At 38.2% G+C, this 16,814-nt stretch overlaps 1 protein-coding gene across 2 annotated transcripts in view; it reads left to right on the plus strand.

The window, feature by feature from the left end:
- The window catches only part of LOC120311541, a 72,085-nt gene that overhangs the window by 30,578 nt on the left and 24,693 nt on the right, over positions 1-16,814 (plus strand). For both annotated transcript variants that reach the window (XM_039351167.1, XM_039351168.1), the window contains exons 21-30: positions 2,583-2,741; positions 4,724-4,814; positions 5,822-5,962; positions 7,657-7,793; positions 8,907-9,018; positions 10,764-10,813; positions 11,788-11,964; positions 12,138-12,255; positions 14,203-14,368; positions 14,799-14,937. In XM_039351167.1, coding sequence (XP_039207101.1) covers positions 2,583-2,741; positions 4,724-4,814; positions 5,822-5,962; positions 7,657-7,793; positions 8,907-9,018; positions 10,764-10,813; positions 11,788-11,964; positions 12,138-12,255; positions 14,203-14,368; positions 14,799-14,937 — 1,290 coding nt within the window. The remainder of the gene's footprint in view (positions 1-2,582; positions 2,742-4,723; positions 4,815-5,821; positions 5,963-7,656; positions 7,794-8,906; positions 9,019-10,763; positions 10,814-11,787; positions 11,965-12,137; positions 12,256-14,202; positions 14,369-14,798; positions 14,938-16,814) is intronic.

Below are 16,814 nucleotides of genomic sequence, written 5' to 3' on the forward strand. Positions count from 1 at the left end.
CCATATTCAGTGTAATATTTATCTTTTTGCTGATGTAATTCCCCGCTTTCTTCAGTTCTCCTAAACCACAATTGACAGCATCTTAATGATTATTAACTTCTCAATTGAAATCACTGTTCCTCTTCTTCCATCCTGATCCAGTATAACTTCTGACCCCATGATTTATAGCTGAAAGGTGGGAGGGGCCCCTGGCCCTCTCAGTATACTCCGTTGAAAAACCATTATTTTTAAGGGAAGCCCCAGATATCTCAGCCTGAGTTGTAACCTATATAATGGATAATTTGCAGTTGAATGCAATTGATTAATAATAATTAAATGTGTTTCACCAATCAAATTATACTGTTTTTGCTTTGGCATGTTCATTGGTTAGAAAATATTACAAACGTAATACACAAAAAACTTTTACTTATCTTTTCCTGACAACCCAAACTAAAATTTGGCTTAAAGTGAATAAGCAGCATTTTGTCTAAACCTAGAACTCTGGCTTATTCCATGCTAATTCCATGCTGGGTATCGGAAGCAGAACATCCAGGTTCACTCACAGTTTTGTTCCATACAGTATCAACCTTGTGAACTCTCAAGCTTCCTCTTTCCGCGATATATTCAATACAGATAGTGATTAATATTTATATGTAAAAGTGTAGGTATATACATATGTATGTAGGTCTTTGGTTGTTCGGGTTTTCTCCCGCGTAAAATTGGAAGTGTCTTGGCAACGTTTCAACGAAGTCTCATTCGTCATCTTCAGGCTGGTGTTTTCAGCTTCGTGCTTTGAGCAGCAATGTGTGGTCTTAGCTGTTTCTTCCTTTTAACTGCCAGTGGGGGTATGAACTGATTGGGTGGGAGCTTGGCTGTGTTCTGATTGGGTGGAGGTGTGTTCTGAATGTTTAGGGGCTTGGCTGTGCTCTGATTGGCTGGGGGAGTGTTCTGTTTGGTTGTGCTCAGGTTAGTCTGAGTTGCAGAGGGGTTTAAGATTTTGGGCTGCCTTGCTATTTTTTGGCTTCTTGTTCGTGGTTGTGTCTCCTCTTCATGGAGGGTGTCAGTTTGCTTCATGTATGGATGGGAGGAGTTTAAAGTGGCTAATGATGCAGCTGTGGTCTGGCTTCTGGTTTGTGGTCGTGCCTCGTCATCGGTGTGGCTTTGGGTTTGTTTTTTGCGTGGATGTGTGGTGGTGACCTCCTGTGTGGTTTTTGTGAGTGTGGGTCTGGTATTGAAGAACATAAGAACTCAGTCAAAAAAGAGGAACCAACATCTTCCCTGGTCCAACACCTTAAAGCCACAGGACACGAAATTGACTTTAAAAATACCAGAACCATTGCCAAAAGTGAACATTTTAATAACAAAATAATCAGAGAAGCCATCGAGATAGAAAAACGCCCACACAGCATGAACAAGCGAAATGATACCTCCCGCCTACCAGCCATTTGGAAACCCGCCCTTATTGACAAACGACTCCCTAACACAAAAAATGATACCAGACCCACACTCACAAAAACCACACAGGAGGTCACCACCACACATCCACGCAAAAAACAAACCCAAAGCCACACCGATGACGAGGCACGACCACAAACCAGAAGCCAGACCACAGCTTCATCATTAGCCACTTTAAACCCCTCCAATCCATACATGAAGCAAACTGACACCCTCCATGAAGAGGAGACACAACCACGAACGAGAAGCCAAAAAATAGCAAGGCAGCCCAAAATCTTAAACCCCTCTACAACTCAGACTAACCTAAGCACAACCAAACAGAACACTCTCCCAGCCAATCAGAGCACAGCCAAGCCCCTAACCATTCAGAACACACCTCCACCCAATCAGAACACAGCCAAGCTCCCACCCAATCAGTTCATACCCCCACTGGCAGTTAAAAGGAAGAAACAGCTAAGACCACACATTGCTGCTCAAAGCACGAAGCTGAAAACACCAGCCTGAAGATGACGAATGAGACTTCGTCGAAACGTTGCCAAAACACTTCCAATTTTACGCGGGAGAAAACCCGAACAACCAAAGACCTACATACAAATACCCGCGAAAACCTCAGAAAACATACATATGTATGTATATAGCATGTTTATATGTGTGTTATGTATGTGTACACTTTTGAGAGCAGGCAACAGAATTTAATTTTTAATGTGTGCCAGTGTGCCCACAGTAAAAAAATAACAATAAAGGTTATCTATCTATCTATCTATCTATCTATCTATCTATCTATCTATCTATCTATCTATCATCTACCTACGTACCTACCTACCTGTCTATCTGTCTGTCTATCTAATCTAGCCATACAAAGAATCCAAAAGAAATAAGCCAGAATTCCTGATACAGAAATCACACTAATCAAATCATGGACAACATTGCACATAGTTTATTAGCACTCATTTGTGGAAGATGCCAGCAAAATAATCTGAGCACTGCAGAAAGTGAAATTATGGCTTGGAATATTATACAACTGTATTTATTTTTGCTGTGTGAGAAACTCAAAAAGAATATATGACAGGCAATAAATGTGTTTTTACGTGAGTAGAGTGACCGCTATAAGCAGTTATTTCAAATATGTACATTCTTTTTCTGCTTAGACTGTACAAAGAATTTGCAGAAGAAATGGGCTTTAATGAGTTCCATCTGTACCTAAGGCCAGTGTACTTTGAATGTGCAACTCACAAAGAGAAGGCTGACCAGCTCTCCCCAATATTCATTGCTTCACTTCTAGAAGATCATGACATTAATGTGGACAGGTAAGTCAGAGGCTTATAAACATTTTCTGCAGATATAAACATGAATAAATCACCAACAAACTTAATAATATTTGCTTCAATTCTGAAGATACACTTAGCAGTTTGATATAGAATAGCTACTGCTTTTTAAAAAATGTTTTGTTAGAATGTTACGATACAATAAAAGTATGAAAAGGAAAATAAGAAAAAGTAAAAAGTTAAGAATTAGAAAAGTGAAAAAAAAAACACCAGAAATTTTACTTCTGCCATTCTTTCTGTAGAATAATTGCCATCTTATTCTCCCCCCTCCATCTTTAATCCTTTCTAACCCTTGTAGGACAGCTACTTCTTGCCACACACATTTCTCTTGAGTAGAATCCAATCATACTTTCCTTCTGTGCATCTAACTATACAGATAGTCCTTGTCTTACTATTAAAATGGAGCCCAAAATCTCCGTTGCTAAGCAAGACAGTTTTCAAGTGAGTTTTGCCCCATTTTACAATCTTTCCTGTCACAGTCGTTAAGTGAATCACTGCAGTTCTTAAGCAAATCATTCAGTCATTAAGCGAATCTGGCTTCCCCCATTGACTTTGCTTGTTGCAAGCCAGCTGGAAAGAAGACATATTATGAACCCACGACCCTGGGACAGTGCAACTATTACTGGTATAAATACATGCCAGTTGCCAAGCACCTAAATATTGATCACATGACTATGGGGATGCTGCAACGGTCATAAATATGAACACTGGTCATAAATCACTTTTTTCAGTGCCGTTATAACTTTCCCTGTCATCATTAAATGAACGGTTGTATATTGAAGAGCTCTAACAAACTGTTGTATCATATTGGTATTTTTATATTGCTTTTAATTGTGAATTGCCTGGAATCATATACTTGAAATGGGTGGCTATATAAAATGAATGAATAGATGAATGAATAGATGAATGAATAGATGAATGAATGAATGAATGAATGAATGAATGAATGAATGAATGAATAAACGAACGAACTCTTACAGCCTTTGGCTGACCTACAGGTTTTTTCGGACAATTAGAGCAGGATTTTTAAAACTATGTTCTGCAAAACTCTAAGATTCTATGAGAATTTGATGGGATTCCCTGTAAGAGGAAGGGGAGAGAAAATTTCACTTGAAAAATTTTCTGCCAGCATCTTAGAGTGGGCTTCTCTGATTTATTTATTATCAATAGACTCTATAGCCTTTTTTTTTTTTTACAGCTTCATGAGTTAGAGCAGATTTCCCCAACTTTTGGGGGTTGGTGGCCCGCAGCCAGGGGGAGGGGAAAAAGAAAGGATGGTTTTGTGCGTGTGTGGAGGTGAATGCATGAGTGCATGCATGTGCGCATAAACATCCGTTGCTTGCACATGGGGCAGTGAACGCCCATGATGCTTGCACGAGTGGGGTTGTGAATGCCCGTGATGCTTGCACAAGTGGGGCTGTGAATGCCTGTGACGCTGCTCACATGAGTGGGGTTGTGCGCCTGCACACACATACACTGACCAGCTACTCATGTGGCCCGTTGGCCAACAGGCCACAGGTCACTACTGGCCACTAGGCTGCAGCCCTCTATAGGTTGGGGACCCCTGAGTTAGTGGGCTGTTTGGAGCAGATCAGAGTGTACCCATCTTTTTCTTACATTAAATGGTTACTAATTACTTAATTAAATAACATTAATTAGCATTAACATTTAAAAATTTAGCTGAACTAGAAAAGTGAAATATATATTTGACAAATAAATAATTTTATATTGATATAAATAGATATTCACATCTCAAAATGGAAGAAACAGTCCAGATTTGTTCTTTTGAAAACTACACATGAAATATTGGGCTGGGAATATTTGCATATCTGATTAATTTTAAACATTCTTCAGAAATACTGTTCAAATATATGTTCCTCATAAACAAGGAAAGCTGAAATCACTTGTGATGAGGACAAGGCCCTTTCATTTCAGAAAAAGTTAGACATTGTTTTCTTTTGCAGATACATTCCTTCCAGCTTAATGTTAGAGATCCAAGATATAGACAATCAAATTAGAAAATTTAGCTTTGGCACGAGGGAGAGCATTCTGCAGGTAACTGAAATATTTTTATTCCCGTCTCAGTACTATTATATTAATTTATTTTACTTTTCCTGCCCCTTTCCTATTTGTTTCATTTTGTACTAAACCAGCAGTGTTTATGACTGTCCTTCTGCCCAGAGTCATAACAGATTCCATAAGTAAATAAATATTTTGTAACTGCAATCTTAGCATCTAGACTTTAAACAAAACTTGAAGCAAGAAATGGAATTCAAAACGATACCAAAAGTCACGTTATGCAACAATTTGATCACTCTGAAGTTTCTGGAAAAAAAGAGCTTTGTGAAGATGAAGAATTGGATATGATTCCCGATCCTAACATTCTCTGGCCAAAACATAAAAAAAATATTTGTGTCCCAAGAAAAAATAAGTGTTAAATAAGTTATGTGAATGGAACCAGATCTAGCAGAAGGTTGGGGCGGAAAAATCAATCACTGATCTCAATCAATCACATATCATTGCTGAAATGACTATTGCTTCTGTATGTTCACTGGACATTGTCTGATCAACATTATTATTTGTTTATGATGTTTGATTAGTTTTGTTTTGTGCTAAACTATTGTCACAGAAGATGGCAGCATGTAGTTAATTTTGGCTAATGTTGAAAATGCTATGCAGCGTCAGACATGGTGATAATTGAACAAAAGACTATCAGGAAATGATAGGGCTATACTTACATGATAGACTGGGAAGTCTCTGTATGTACAATATGTGTTGCATGTGTGTAATCTGGGGAAAATATAACCACAAAATTTTAGGTATTGTTACACACGCATCTTAAGAATGTTATCGGCACATATAGTTAGTTATCTGGAGTGAAGGCTGACTATGAGATCTTCTGAATTAGATACTGTTGCTTCCAAATTCAGTGCAAAATCAGTTCTGCTTCTAAATACAAATACAACTGAAGGAAGTTTATAGTCTCATGGTCAGATCTAAAGGAAATAAATGTGCAACGTTACATTATAATTGCCACTAATCTTTTTATCTTCACCCTTTAGCTATTGCTGAAGCATTATGGAATGGAAAACTTGCAGATTGCTCTTGCCTGCCAAGTCACACATAAAAACATGCTCCTTGTAGCTGTTCAACAGGCTGCATTTTGTCCTTCAGTGCAGCCCACGCTAACTGGAGACTTAAAGGTTGGCAACTTTTCCCCTTCTTTCTCCCTTTCAAAGACCAAATTCACCACTGCTCTTTAAAACATATACTGTATATAAAAATCAAGAGCAAAAAAGTAACAAGGAACGAGTGAATCTTTCTTTGCTATCTGCCTTCCATGTTGTTTGACCTTATTGCTACATTCTGCTGGGAAAGTGTTAGCGACATAGCTGCCTTGCTGGCCATCTCTATTTCAGATAGGAGACTGTTGTCAAAGACAAAAAAAATTATGGGTTCCTTTCTGTGCTAGGCTTTTTCATCTGGGGCCAGTGTGAACTCCAAGGATTCTCCATCCAGCATGGCTATTGCTGAAACCTCTGGTATTCAAAGGTCACATATCTGAATGGTATCTTGATTGAGAAAGGCCCTATTTCAATTATGGAGTCCTTGACAGTAGATTTAATTTCTTTGTAAAGAAAGTGGCAGGAGGGCTCATTATTTTGCACCTGCTTTATGTGATTACACACCTTGTTGTTAACCTTCTGAGATGTCAGGAAATCTTGTTTCTGAAACTAGACATTTCCTTCAGTCGTGCAATAGGACTTAGATCTTAAGATTTATATATACTACTCCATAATGTTTTACAGCACTTTCTGAGCGGTTTACAAATGACAGCATATTGCCTACAACAATCTGGTGTCATGGTTCTGACAGATGAAACCCATCAAAAGAACTTCAAGGCAAAATTCTTCCTTAAAGAACATTTTATTCGGGAAACAAAGTATCAGCACTACATAGCTGAACCCAAAAACTAAATTCCCTTCCCCCAGATACAAAATAACAGAGTGCAATTACCGGACCGGGCTGCTGGGGGGCTGCAAAATCGCTCCGCGGCCATGGATCCGGGCTCTGGAGGCTTGGAAAAGGCCTCCGGAGCCTGGATCGGGTCTCTGGGGGGCTGCAAAATCACTCCACGGCCATGGATCTGGGAGGCAGAGGCCTTTTCCAGGCCTCTGGAATCCAGATCGGGCTGCTAGGGGTCCGCAAAATCACTCTGCAGCCATACCCGTACTTGCGCTGGGAGTTTAGAAGGAACTAGTTCTTCCATCCAAAAAAAAGGTGCTGGAACTCCGTTCCATGCATTCTGTGACAAAAAAGCCCTGTTTTAACCAACTGTTGTTTCAAATTATACTTGTTTTTTCAGAATCAGGAGAGGATTAAAAAATATGCATGTACTAAAAAAATCTCATTAGTTTTCTTCCTAGGCAGCTGAGTAAAAAATAAAGTGAATTTAATATGTGCACTTCCTTCATTCAGTAATGTTACTCAGCTCCATACCTATATTGCCTTCTGGCTATTTAATGCTTCCTTGTCCTTTTTTATTTTTCTCGATTGTTTTTCTTTCGGAAGCAATAGAAGAAGCCAAACTACAAGAATCTGAAACTGCAGAGTCAAAATGTTCTTCAACAGGGCCCATATGATGGTATCAAGCATTCAAGAGCATGTGTTGAGTTCCAGGACATTTACAAGGGCCTCTGTTTATACTGACCTTTCTCTCCCCTTTATAAAAATATTCAGTGTAACAATTTGAGCCCCTGAGACTATCTGCCATTTAAATTTCCCATAATGCCCTCCAGAACTGCTCAGTGGTGGCTGAGCAGCAACAGCAACAACTTGCCTGGTGTTATCAGCATGGCTTCCCTAAGTAAGAGACCCCGCTGCTCTTTTATTTCAGGAAGGACATCTAAGTGTGAAAGCTCAAAGCAGCAACTCACCCAATGGAAGAAGTTCTACAGTTGGGAGTGAAGCAGAGGATGCCTTGATGTCTCATTCCTTTAGGAGATTTGCAACTGGAGGTTGCAATTCAAAGAGGTAGCTTAAAGACACACACACACACACACACACACACACACACACACACACACACCCCGTGGTGTTGGGGCAAATGTGCTGAATGAGGACTGGAGAGAACAGGTCCACCCCAACCAGCCACAGAAAGTCATTGGATGACTTTGGAATCATACTTTTCTATCAGTGTAACCTATTTCACGGGATAGTAGTAGAATAAAATGAAGGGAAAATCTCTTCTTGATGGAGAGAGAGAGACTTTAAATCTAAATGGTAATAAAAAAAATCAGACATCTGGGTACTTAAGCCAGGGTTAGGTAGATTATAAGAACATGTCAGCTGTTCTAGTGTCTGAATGCTTTCTGGGCTTAAATACCAGATGGAGAAAATAACCTAACACTCAAAAGGCCATTGCTCTTCCAAGTAACTCTCTTCTACTCATTTTTTTTTTGGGGGGGGGGGAGATCTTCCAAATGGGAAGGAAGGTTTTGCAGAATTTAGTAAATCTTTGCCACTGATTTTGATTTGTAACTTACTCTGTACCACTGGCATTTTAAGTCATCAAGTGCTGCTTCAAATACCTCAATATGTGACTGCTTTGTGCCTTAAAGGCCAGTCTGTGATTTCAATGGAGAATTTCCAGTTCCTGGTTTAGCAACACGCTGACATAGTTGGAAAAGATTCCCAAATGCAGGACTGCTGCTAGGCCAGCATTACAGATTGTAGGGGTTTCAGAAAACAACATACGTTCGTCACCTTATTGAGTTATTTGTAAGAAATAAAGGCGGGAAATAAATAAATAAACAAACAAACAAAATTTAAATAAATAAATAAATAGATAGATAGATAAATAAATAGCTAGCAAGCCTGATATCACAGAAAATGGGAAACCTTCCAAGTGTTTGACATATTTGTGTATATATTAAATATATATTTTTAACACTTTAATCCATCCTGTTAATATAATGCATGGTTTGGGATTCTTCATAAAAGCAAGAAATAAACAGAAAAACAACTGCATTATATGTCAAGAAAGTTTAATGCCTGGGCACAGTCAAAGGATAAAATGATACTGTGAATACAGCTTTCATTACAGAGGTATTTCATAGTAATTTATTATTTTCTTTCGTTCTCCAGACCTACCGAAGCTTTTGTTTCAATTCAGCTGGAGAAACAGGGTCCACGTGACCTGATGCTGAATACATTCATTCAGAAGAAACAAATCTTGGGGAGTAGAATACAAAATCCAGTAAGTGTATCTGAAATTATTTAGGAATTAACCAACATTTGATTATAACTTTTAAAGGACTATTCATTAACTTTACTATCATAACTTTGGCTTTAAACTTTTGAAAATATTTTGTCCCTACAGATAATGCTTACAGCCACAAGTGGGGCCAGAATTTCCATTGTTAAGCAAGGCAGTTAATAGTGAATTGTTTTGATTTTATGACCATGTTTGCCATGGTTATTAAGCAAATCACTGTACTTGTTAAGAGAATCACAGGGTTAAGTAAATCTGGCTTCCCCCATTGACTTTGCTCATCAGAAACTGGCTGGGAAGGTCACAAATGACAATCACACAAACCTGGGAGGCTGTAGTCATTGTAAATACATGCTGATCACCAAGAATCTGGGGTTTGATCACATGACCATGGGGCATGTTACTGCAGTCGTAAGTGTGAGGACTGGTCATAATTCACTTTATTTTCCAGTTACATTGTAATTTTAATTGCTAAACAAATGTTGTAAGTTGAGAACTACCCTTATTTTAAAATATAAAATATATTTTATACTTAGGTATATCTAGGTTTTGTGAGATCGGTGGCCATGTAATAAATACATTCAATAAATAAATATCAACAAATAAATATTAAAAAATAAGTCAGTCTTGTAATCAGAACAAATAAGAACAATAATGTGTGTATATATGAAAGAAATAATAGAGGAGTAAAGTCTTATGAATACCTGAAAAAAAGTTTCTTTAATTGTTACCATAAAAATGCCAAGTGGTTGTTCTTTAGATAGGGCAGACATGTCAAACATAAGGCCCGGGGGCCGGATGCGGCCTGCGAAGTGGTTTCATGGGGCCCATGAAGCCATCCTGGAAACAGTGAGGGAACGGCCCCCGCTGCCTTGGCCCTGGCCCAGGCCAGCCGAGAGCCAATGTACAATTTTGTGGTGGCCATCTTGGCACTTGCCCTGGTGGACCATGCCTTGGCACTTGCCCCGGTCCCACCCCCTTTTGCCAGAGACTCTCAGATCTGTCCCATTCCTGCCCAGGCCCCCATAGGCATCCTTCACGTGAATGATGTAGAACTGGCCACACCCACCCAGTAGGCCACACCCACTCCATCCACGCCCACCCAGTAGATTGCACCCACTCTGGCCACCCCCCCAGGGCAACCGCAATGCTGATGCGGCCCTCAGTGAAATTGAGCTTGACACCCCCTGAGATAGAGTAACCTTTCAAAAGTTTGTTTTGCTGTTTGAGGAATTGTTATACAAAAATGTTCCTGAGAACGGGGATGAGGATCAAATCCTATTCATATTTTTAAAATGTATGTACTTATGCAATGCATTTGTATATTTATTGTTACAATCCCAGAAATTAGAGCATAAAATTAGGTAAATCATCAGCACACTGAAATAATTCTGAATGTATCAGGTTGGGATCCTGAATCTTTCCACTGCAATTCCCTGCTTCCCTTTAAAATACGCTTTCAAGGGTCCAAGACCATGTAAACTATCTTGAATGGGCTGAGCAGAAAATCACTATTGTGTTACTTTATGTAACACCTAAAGAACCTATAGTAAAAATATTTTTCAATTATTTTTTAACATTTTTTATAAGAAGAAATAGTTGTGCAAACAAGGGTGCCTTTCCATTCCTATGATATATGTTAGCTTTTGAATCCAAGGTATTACACTTACAACATTTCATATATAATTATAACTGTGTACAATTTAAGTAACAAACATCATTTCTTCTAGGATGAAGCAGAAAAAGTCAAAAGAGAAGTCATTGCTGAATATTGCCAGAGGCAAGTACAAGAAATATATGCAGTATCTCTCCTTAAGAGTCATACATAGGATGTTTGTTTTTCCCCCACAGTCTGTGTTATGGTAGGAAATGGTGCAGTGTTGACATTTAGTCAGCAGAGGCTATAAAGGAACCAGGGAGTAAATATAACGCCAAAATGAAACAAATTAAAACATTTGGTACATAATATTCTGTTATTAGTTGAAGCAGGAAAGAAAAAAAAGAAAAGAAAAAAACACCAATTAATCCTTTACAGAACCTTTCAATGTGTCTTATATGAATTGGTTACATATAGCATTTATATAACTAAACCAGTCATCAACCTTAGTGTTATATATAAGGCAGAAGAAACTTGATATTCAAGGTATGAAGTCTGAATTGTTACAGTGCTGATTTTGTTATAAAGAAACTCGGCAGGATGCAGTCATTACTGCTGATACCAAAAACCATGCCCCTGAATCAGAGGTAAAACGAACAGAAAGGTTCCACCGAGTTCAGAGTTGAGTTGAGTTCAGTGTAACTCAAACAACATGACTAGTATTCAGGGATTTGAGGAAGTGTAGTATATCTGGAGGTGGGCATGTAATTTAGATCTGTATTGTGCTCCTTCTGATATTATAAGTGTTGTGAATTGAATTCTTTTAAAAATGGGGGGAAAGCATGTCACAGGCTGGGATGTTGAATTAAAAATATACAATAAATAATTCTATTTTCCAAGGTAGAAGTCATATAATGACTTGATACTGTCACAATGAAATACTAAGAAATATTAATGAATGTTTGCATTCTCCCACCATTACCTATTGCTAAGGCTGAAAATATAAAATCCTATGCATTATGATCTCACAGCAGCACTGATAAGTTTTGAAACCTCTTCCTTTTGAAGTTGATAATTTGAATATCAAGGTTCCGGGTTTGTTTTTTTTAAATATTAGCTATATCATTCTTCTGATATTAGATTTGGATCCCATTTAGGTTGAATCACCGTATGTCTCAGTACTCTCTTCGAAGTCAGATCATTGCCTATTATAACAGTATAAAAGCAATGCTGGATGACTTTCCCAGGGTGAAAAACAAATACTTTACCATAGGATTGCCACAAGAAAAAAAAGATGAAAAAGAATCCAAAGAAAAAGTTAACAGTGATCCCAGGTTTGTAACTTGTTTGCAGAGTTCCCTACCAATTTGATTGGACTACCAGAGAGAATGGAATTAACATTGCGAGGTAACAGTTGGGTTAAACCAATATCAATTAGTGGTTCTTGGGTGTTGTGTACCATTAGACTTATTTCTACAAGTAATTCAATTATTCTGTTAACAATCAGATCATTCCAGCCACGACCTCGTTCCTTGCTGTCCAGTGATGGACAATCCTTCTTGAACCTGTGGTTCATCCCTCATCCTTCAGAAACTCTAGCTGCATTCAAAATGTTGCCAGAGAAGGTCAGTGCTTTGAAATCTTGCAAAGAGTTCTTTATTGGCCAAATGGCCTATATCTGAGACTGATCAAATAATGAGTGCAAATATGAATAGCACAGGAAACGATATTTTATTGGGAATCGTGATTTTAAAAATGACTGAGGAGTTGTGACCCAAGATATTTGATACTTTGCAAAGTTTTCTCTCATCATCGTCATCCCTCATACACAATCAGAGATACTGTAAAAGCTAAGAAAACTATCTTGACTCAGAATTATGGACTTAGTCCATTCTGGGCAAATTTGGCCTATCCTTTGGCGGATAGCAGGTACAAAGATTTTATCAGCTTCTTTGTTGGGTGATATCTGTGACAGAAGGAATGCAAGTTAAACAGGCCTTTCTTCTATGTAGAAATCTAGCAGTATTACTCAAATTGCTACAGAAGCTAAATTGTACTGCTTCTTACCATACATAATAGATAACTGTGATGCAATGAAGTTTCCTAAGAGATTTGATTAACCCAGTATGTTGATCCATAATTGTTTAAACTATGATTTGTTAAAAAGGACACAATTGACTGAGTTCTTATGCACTGGGGTAATCATTAAAATTTTTTAGGGTTCACCAATCTGTACTGCATTATGATTTAGTTCAGGGGTGGTTAGTTTTTGGAGGCCAAAGACCATGCCTAATATTTTGAGAGAAACTGAGGGCTGCAGAAAGACTGGAATCACATTGTTGATGTGGAATAGCAGCAGTTTGGGAGAACATTTTGAAGGTTTATTTTGTTTTTTAAATGTATAGGACTAAGGGCTTACCTTACATCTATTGTATCATTTGTATTTTCATGTTTATCTCCTCATGATTTATGAAATAACATAGCAATCATAGTCAGAAGAGGCTTTGGAGCCACAAAAAGGGACATTGGGGACCTCATTTGTGTCTGTGACCATAGGTTGCCTGCATGTGGTTTAGCACAGTGTAGGAACTAAGTCACAGAAAAGATGAAAAGATAAAGAAATATAGTAGAAACCTTAAATAACCTCAGTTAACTCCTAAATATTGGAGGTGCTGCTGTTTTTAAGTAAAATACAAAGTTCATCCACTAAATTTCAATTCACCCAGAAAAATATATTTGGGCTTACTGTTCAGTAACTACTGAAATGGTAGTGGGATCTGCCCTTGAGATACAGGGAGAAGAGAGGCAGCTGAGGGAATGATCAGATAAAAACAGCTTAGCCTGCAGTAGGAATGTGGGTAGGGCACATGGCTCAGAAGAGAACCTTCCTAGAAGAGAGATGTAATTTCAGATTGCAAGATTCTATTAATGTAAGCTTACAATAAGGTAGAATTAGCTCATCCGGCTGTGGCTCTGATCTACCTCGTAAGGTTGACATCTACCAGTAGGCAACTCAAGCATACTGCTTGTTGGCACTAAATATAGAAAGATGGAAAGACACTAATGAACCTGTTTGGAGAGGATTTACTGTAGCAATCACAGTAGTTTCCGAACAATTTAATTGGTATCACTCTGATCTGCTCAGTCAGTTTCTTTAAAGCATTTCTCTGCCTGTTCTCGAATTGGTATGCAACCAAACGGCTTACTTATATAATAAAAGCGTGACAGGCTTGCAGTCCCAAAAGACAGACATAAAAAGAAAAACTAGATGTAACTTCTGAAAGTTATAATTATCAGATGTAAAATGGACTTAATTCAGTGGAGTATTGTTTGCCTTCATAACACATCAGCCAGGCAGTTCAAAAATGGCAACTCGCCCAGCTGAGCCATTACAGCAACTGTGCTCCCTATTCTCCCTCTGCTGCAGCCTTATGGAAGGACTCCTGGATGATCAGTGTAGAAGAGGTCAAACCAGATGGAGCTGGCTGCTACTTTCATTTTGTGATTTGCTTGATGATCTGTGATTTTTTTTTCTGAAAGACTGCCCTTTTCTTTAACCTCTTTTCTCACAGATTGGCTGTAGTGCCCTGCGGCACTCATTGCAAATCGTGGCACCTTTTCACGACATTATTGCCTACATTTTCAGTTTTGCTCAGCTAGGAAGTGCACCAGGCTGCTTCGATTACAGGTGTCCTTCTGAACGTCTCACAGCAGACTGGGGAGGGACTGAGCAGATCGGTTAGTACCTGTTGCTCAATCTTGTTGGGGATAAAGTATTGTTTATTCTTGTGGATGCTGGAAAAGAAGTTGATCTACTTTGCCATGACGTGACTGCAACTGTTTCACAATGTTAGACTGAGCGAAGGGATGAGAGATAGGGCAAGTAGGAATAATTCTCTCTATTAGAAGAATGATTTGCCCCACAGGATGCAGAAATGGAGCTACACTTTTGAATGTACTAACAGTTGCAGAACACTGAGATTTTAGTCCACTAAAGATTTCAAATGCAAAGCCATATTTCTCAGTTAGAAAAAGTCAAACTAGCAACAACTCGGTTGTTTTTCATAGAGAACTGCAGTGTAATAACTGGATCAAGTATTTGATGTGATATTACAAAAAAAAAAAAAAGACCAAAGGAACCAACACATGCTCTTTTTTTGAATTCTAGGAATTGAACTTCTTGAAATACAGAAAAAAATAGACAGCCTTCCAAATTCCTCAGATCCAAAGAAAGTGTCCCAAATGCTGACCATGCTCAAAGAAGTGAAGTTTCTTCAGTTTGAAGCAGCAGTGAGATACTCAATGAGGTAAAATATAAAGCTCATTGCATCAGAAAGATAAATAAATTAAATGATGACTGAATTTTAGCATAGTAAAACAATGGGGGAGGGGGGGAGCAAATAAAGGAAGATAAATAAAAGAAGCACATCCGAGGGGTTTTCTTTAAGTTGTTTGAAACTTTCTCCTGGGTGACTCTTAAGAACAGGAGCAATTCAGCCTTTATATCTGGATATTTTTTTTCTACTGAAAACTGTGTATAGTCCATTACTTCTCTCCTTACTAGGGAGCAAATATGGTGGGAGATTGGAAAATGGGAGTAATTGCAAAAGGACTGCTGGGAGAGAAAGTTGCCCACTCACAAAATGGCTGTCAAGAAGTGGCGTAACCAGCTGTAAGATTCTATTGGCTCACTCAATCTTCCTGCAAGACCTCTTGACTGCCCAGCTCCTTTTTGTTCTTTTTTCCTAGTGGGTGGGCACCTTTCCAAATAAATTTTGTCCATTTATTTACTTTATTAAAAATTCATTGGGCCTCTTTGGGGTGCAGGGCATTATTGGAAAGAAGGCAGAAGATTGGGGAGCTTAGTAGCACTCCATATATTTTTTTATTCCTGAAGACTGTAAAGCAACTGGGAAAGGAGATAATTCTGATGCAAATATGTCCAGAAAGAAATGCATCTTATTCACTTCTCGTCTATGGGGGTTCTCAATCGCCCAGGTCATGGTTGTTCCAAAGGTGCTTTTTCAACAGGCAACTAGACTTCTTTTGTTTTTCCTTGAAGTGCTAATGATCAGATGACTGCAACAAATATAAATCCTTCCATTATTCACCATTCAGTCAGAGCTGAAGAAGCTTCTTGGATGAGAAGTGAAATGTCTTCAAGGAAAAACAAAGAAAGCCCAGTTGCCTTTTGAAAAAGCACCTTTGGGTTTTCCACCGATCATTCTTCCAATTCCAAGGGATGGTCTCCAAAAGCAGCTTTGAATGAAAACAATTATGAGAAATCACAGATGACTCTTTATCTAGTCGCATGCCAGGTCTCCAAATTGTAGAGTAGCAGGAGCACAGGCATGCTTACCCCTACAGCTTCGCTTTGTTTATTACTTTTTAAAAAGACCAAGTGAATAAATAGCAATCTTCATTCCTGATACTAAAATGATTATAAAACTATGATCAGAGGAAATATACAGTATATCTCACATAACCTGAAAAGGAAGTCTCCTCCTGCTCCAATAATTGTCTTTAAGGGGGGAGGATTTAAATTTAGTGAGAATTTAACAGGCAGATGAAATTTCTGTCCCTGTATGGGAGACGAATGGATAATTTTAAATTTGGAGCCACACACACACAATCTCTCTCCCTCTCCCTCTCCCTCCCCCCCTCTCTGTGTGTGTATTTTAGGATCAGTTCTTTTTGAATAGTAAAACCAGGAATAAGGAATTAAATAATATTAAATAAGGAATTTTAAAAGATGTAAATAAAATTTACATATAAAATCAAATGAATTTTTGTTTTGTTTCTAGAAGCTATAAAAAGTATTTTATTTCTACATTTTGTGGAAAGCTATAACTATAATACGAATTAAACAGCACTGATTATTGTGGCCTTTTTTATTTTATTTAACCTGTATACTACTTTATTTATAAAATGCATTTAAGATCACATATGAAGAGTGAGTCTGCACATCCCTTCACTGGTGAAATGTATAAGTTGTGGAGTGTTTATGGGAAATGTATTGTGTAAACTGGAATAAAAAGGTGGAAGAATAAGAAATTCCAAATTGTTTTCATTGAGGTCCAAGAGCATAATGATGTTACCAGCCGAAATTAATATTCTTTCTCCATGGGAATAATAGGAAGCAGTGCATTTTTAATGAGAAAACCCCTTTTGACCTCCTTCAGCA

This window comes from Crotalus tigris, unplaced genomic scaffold (genome assembly GCF_016545835.1).
Source record: "Crotalus tigris isolate CLP2741 ecotype Arizona unplaced genomic scaffold, ASM1654583v1 scf7180000018371.15429387391:27106975, whole genome shotgun sequence".
Lineage (NCBI taxonomy): Eukaryota > Metazoa > Chordata > Lepidosauria > Squamata > Viperidae > Crotalus > Crotalus tigris.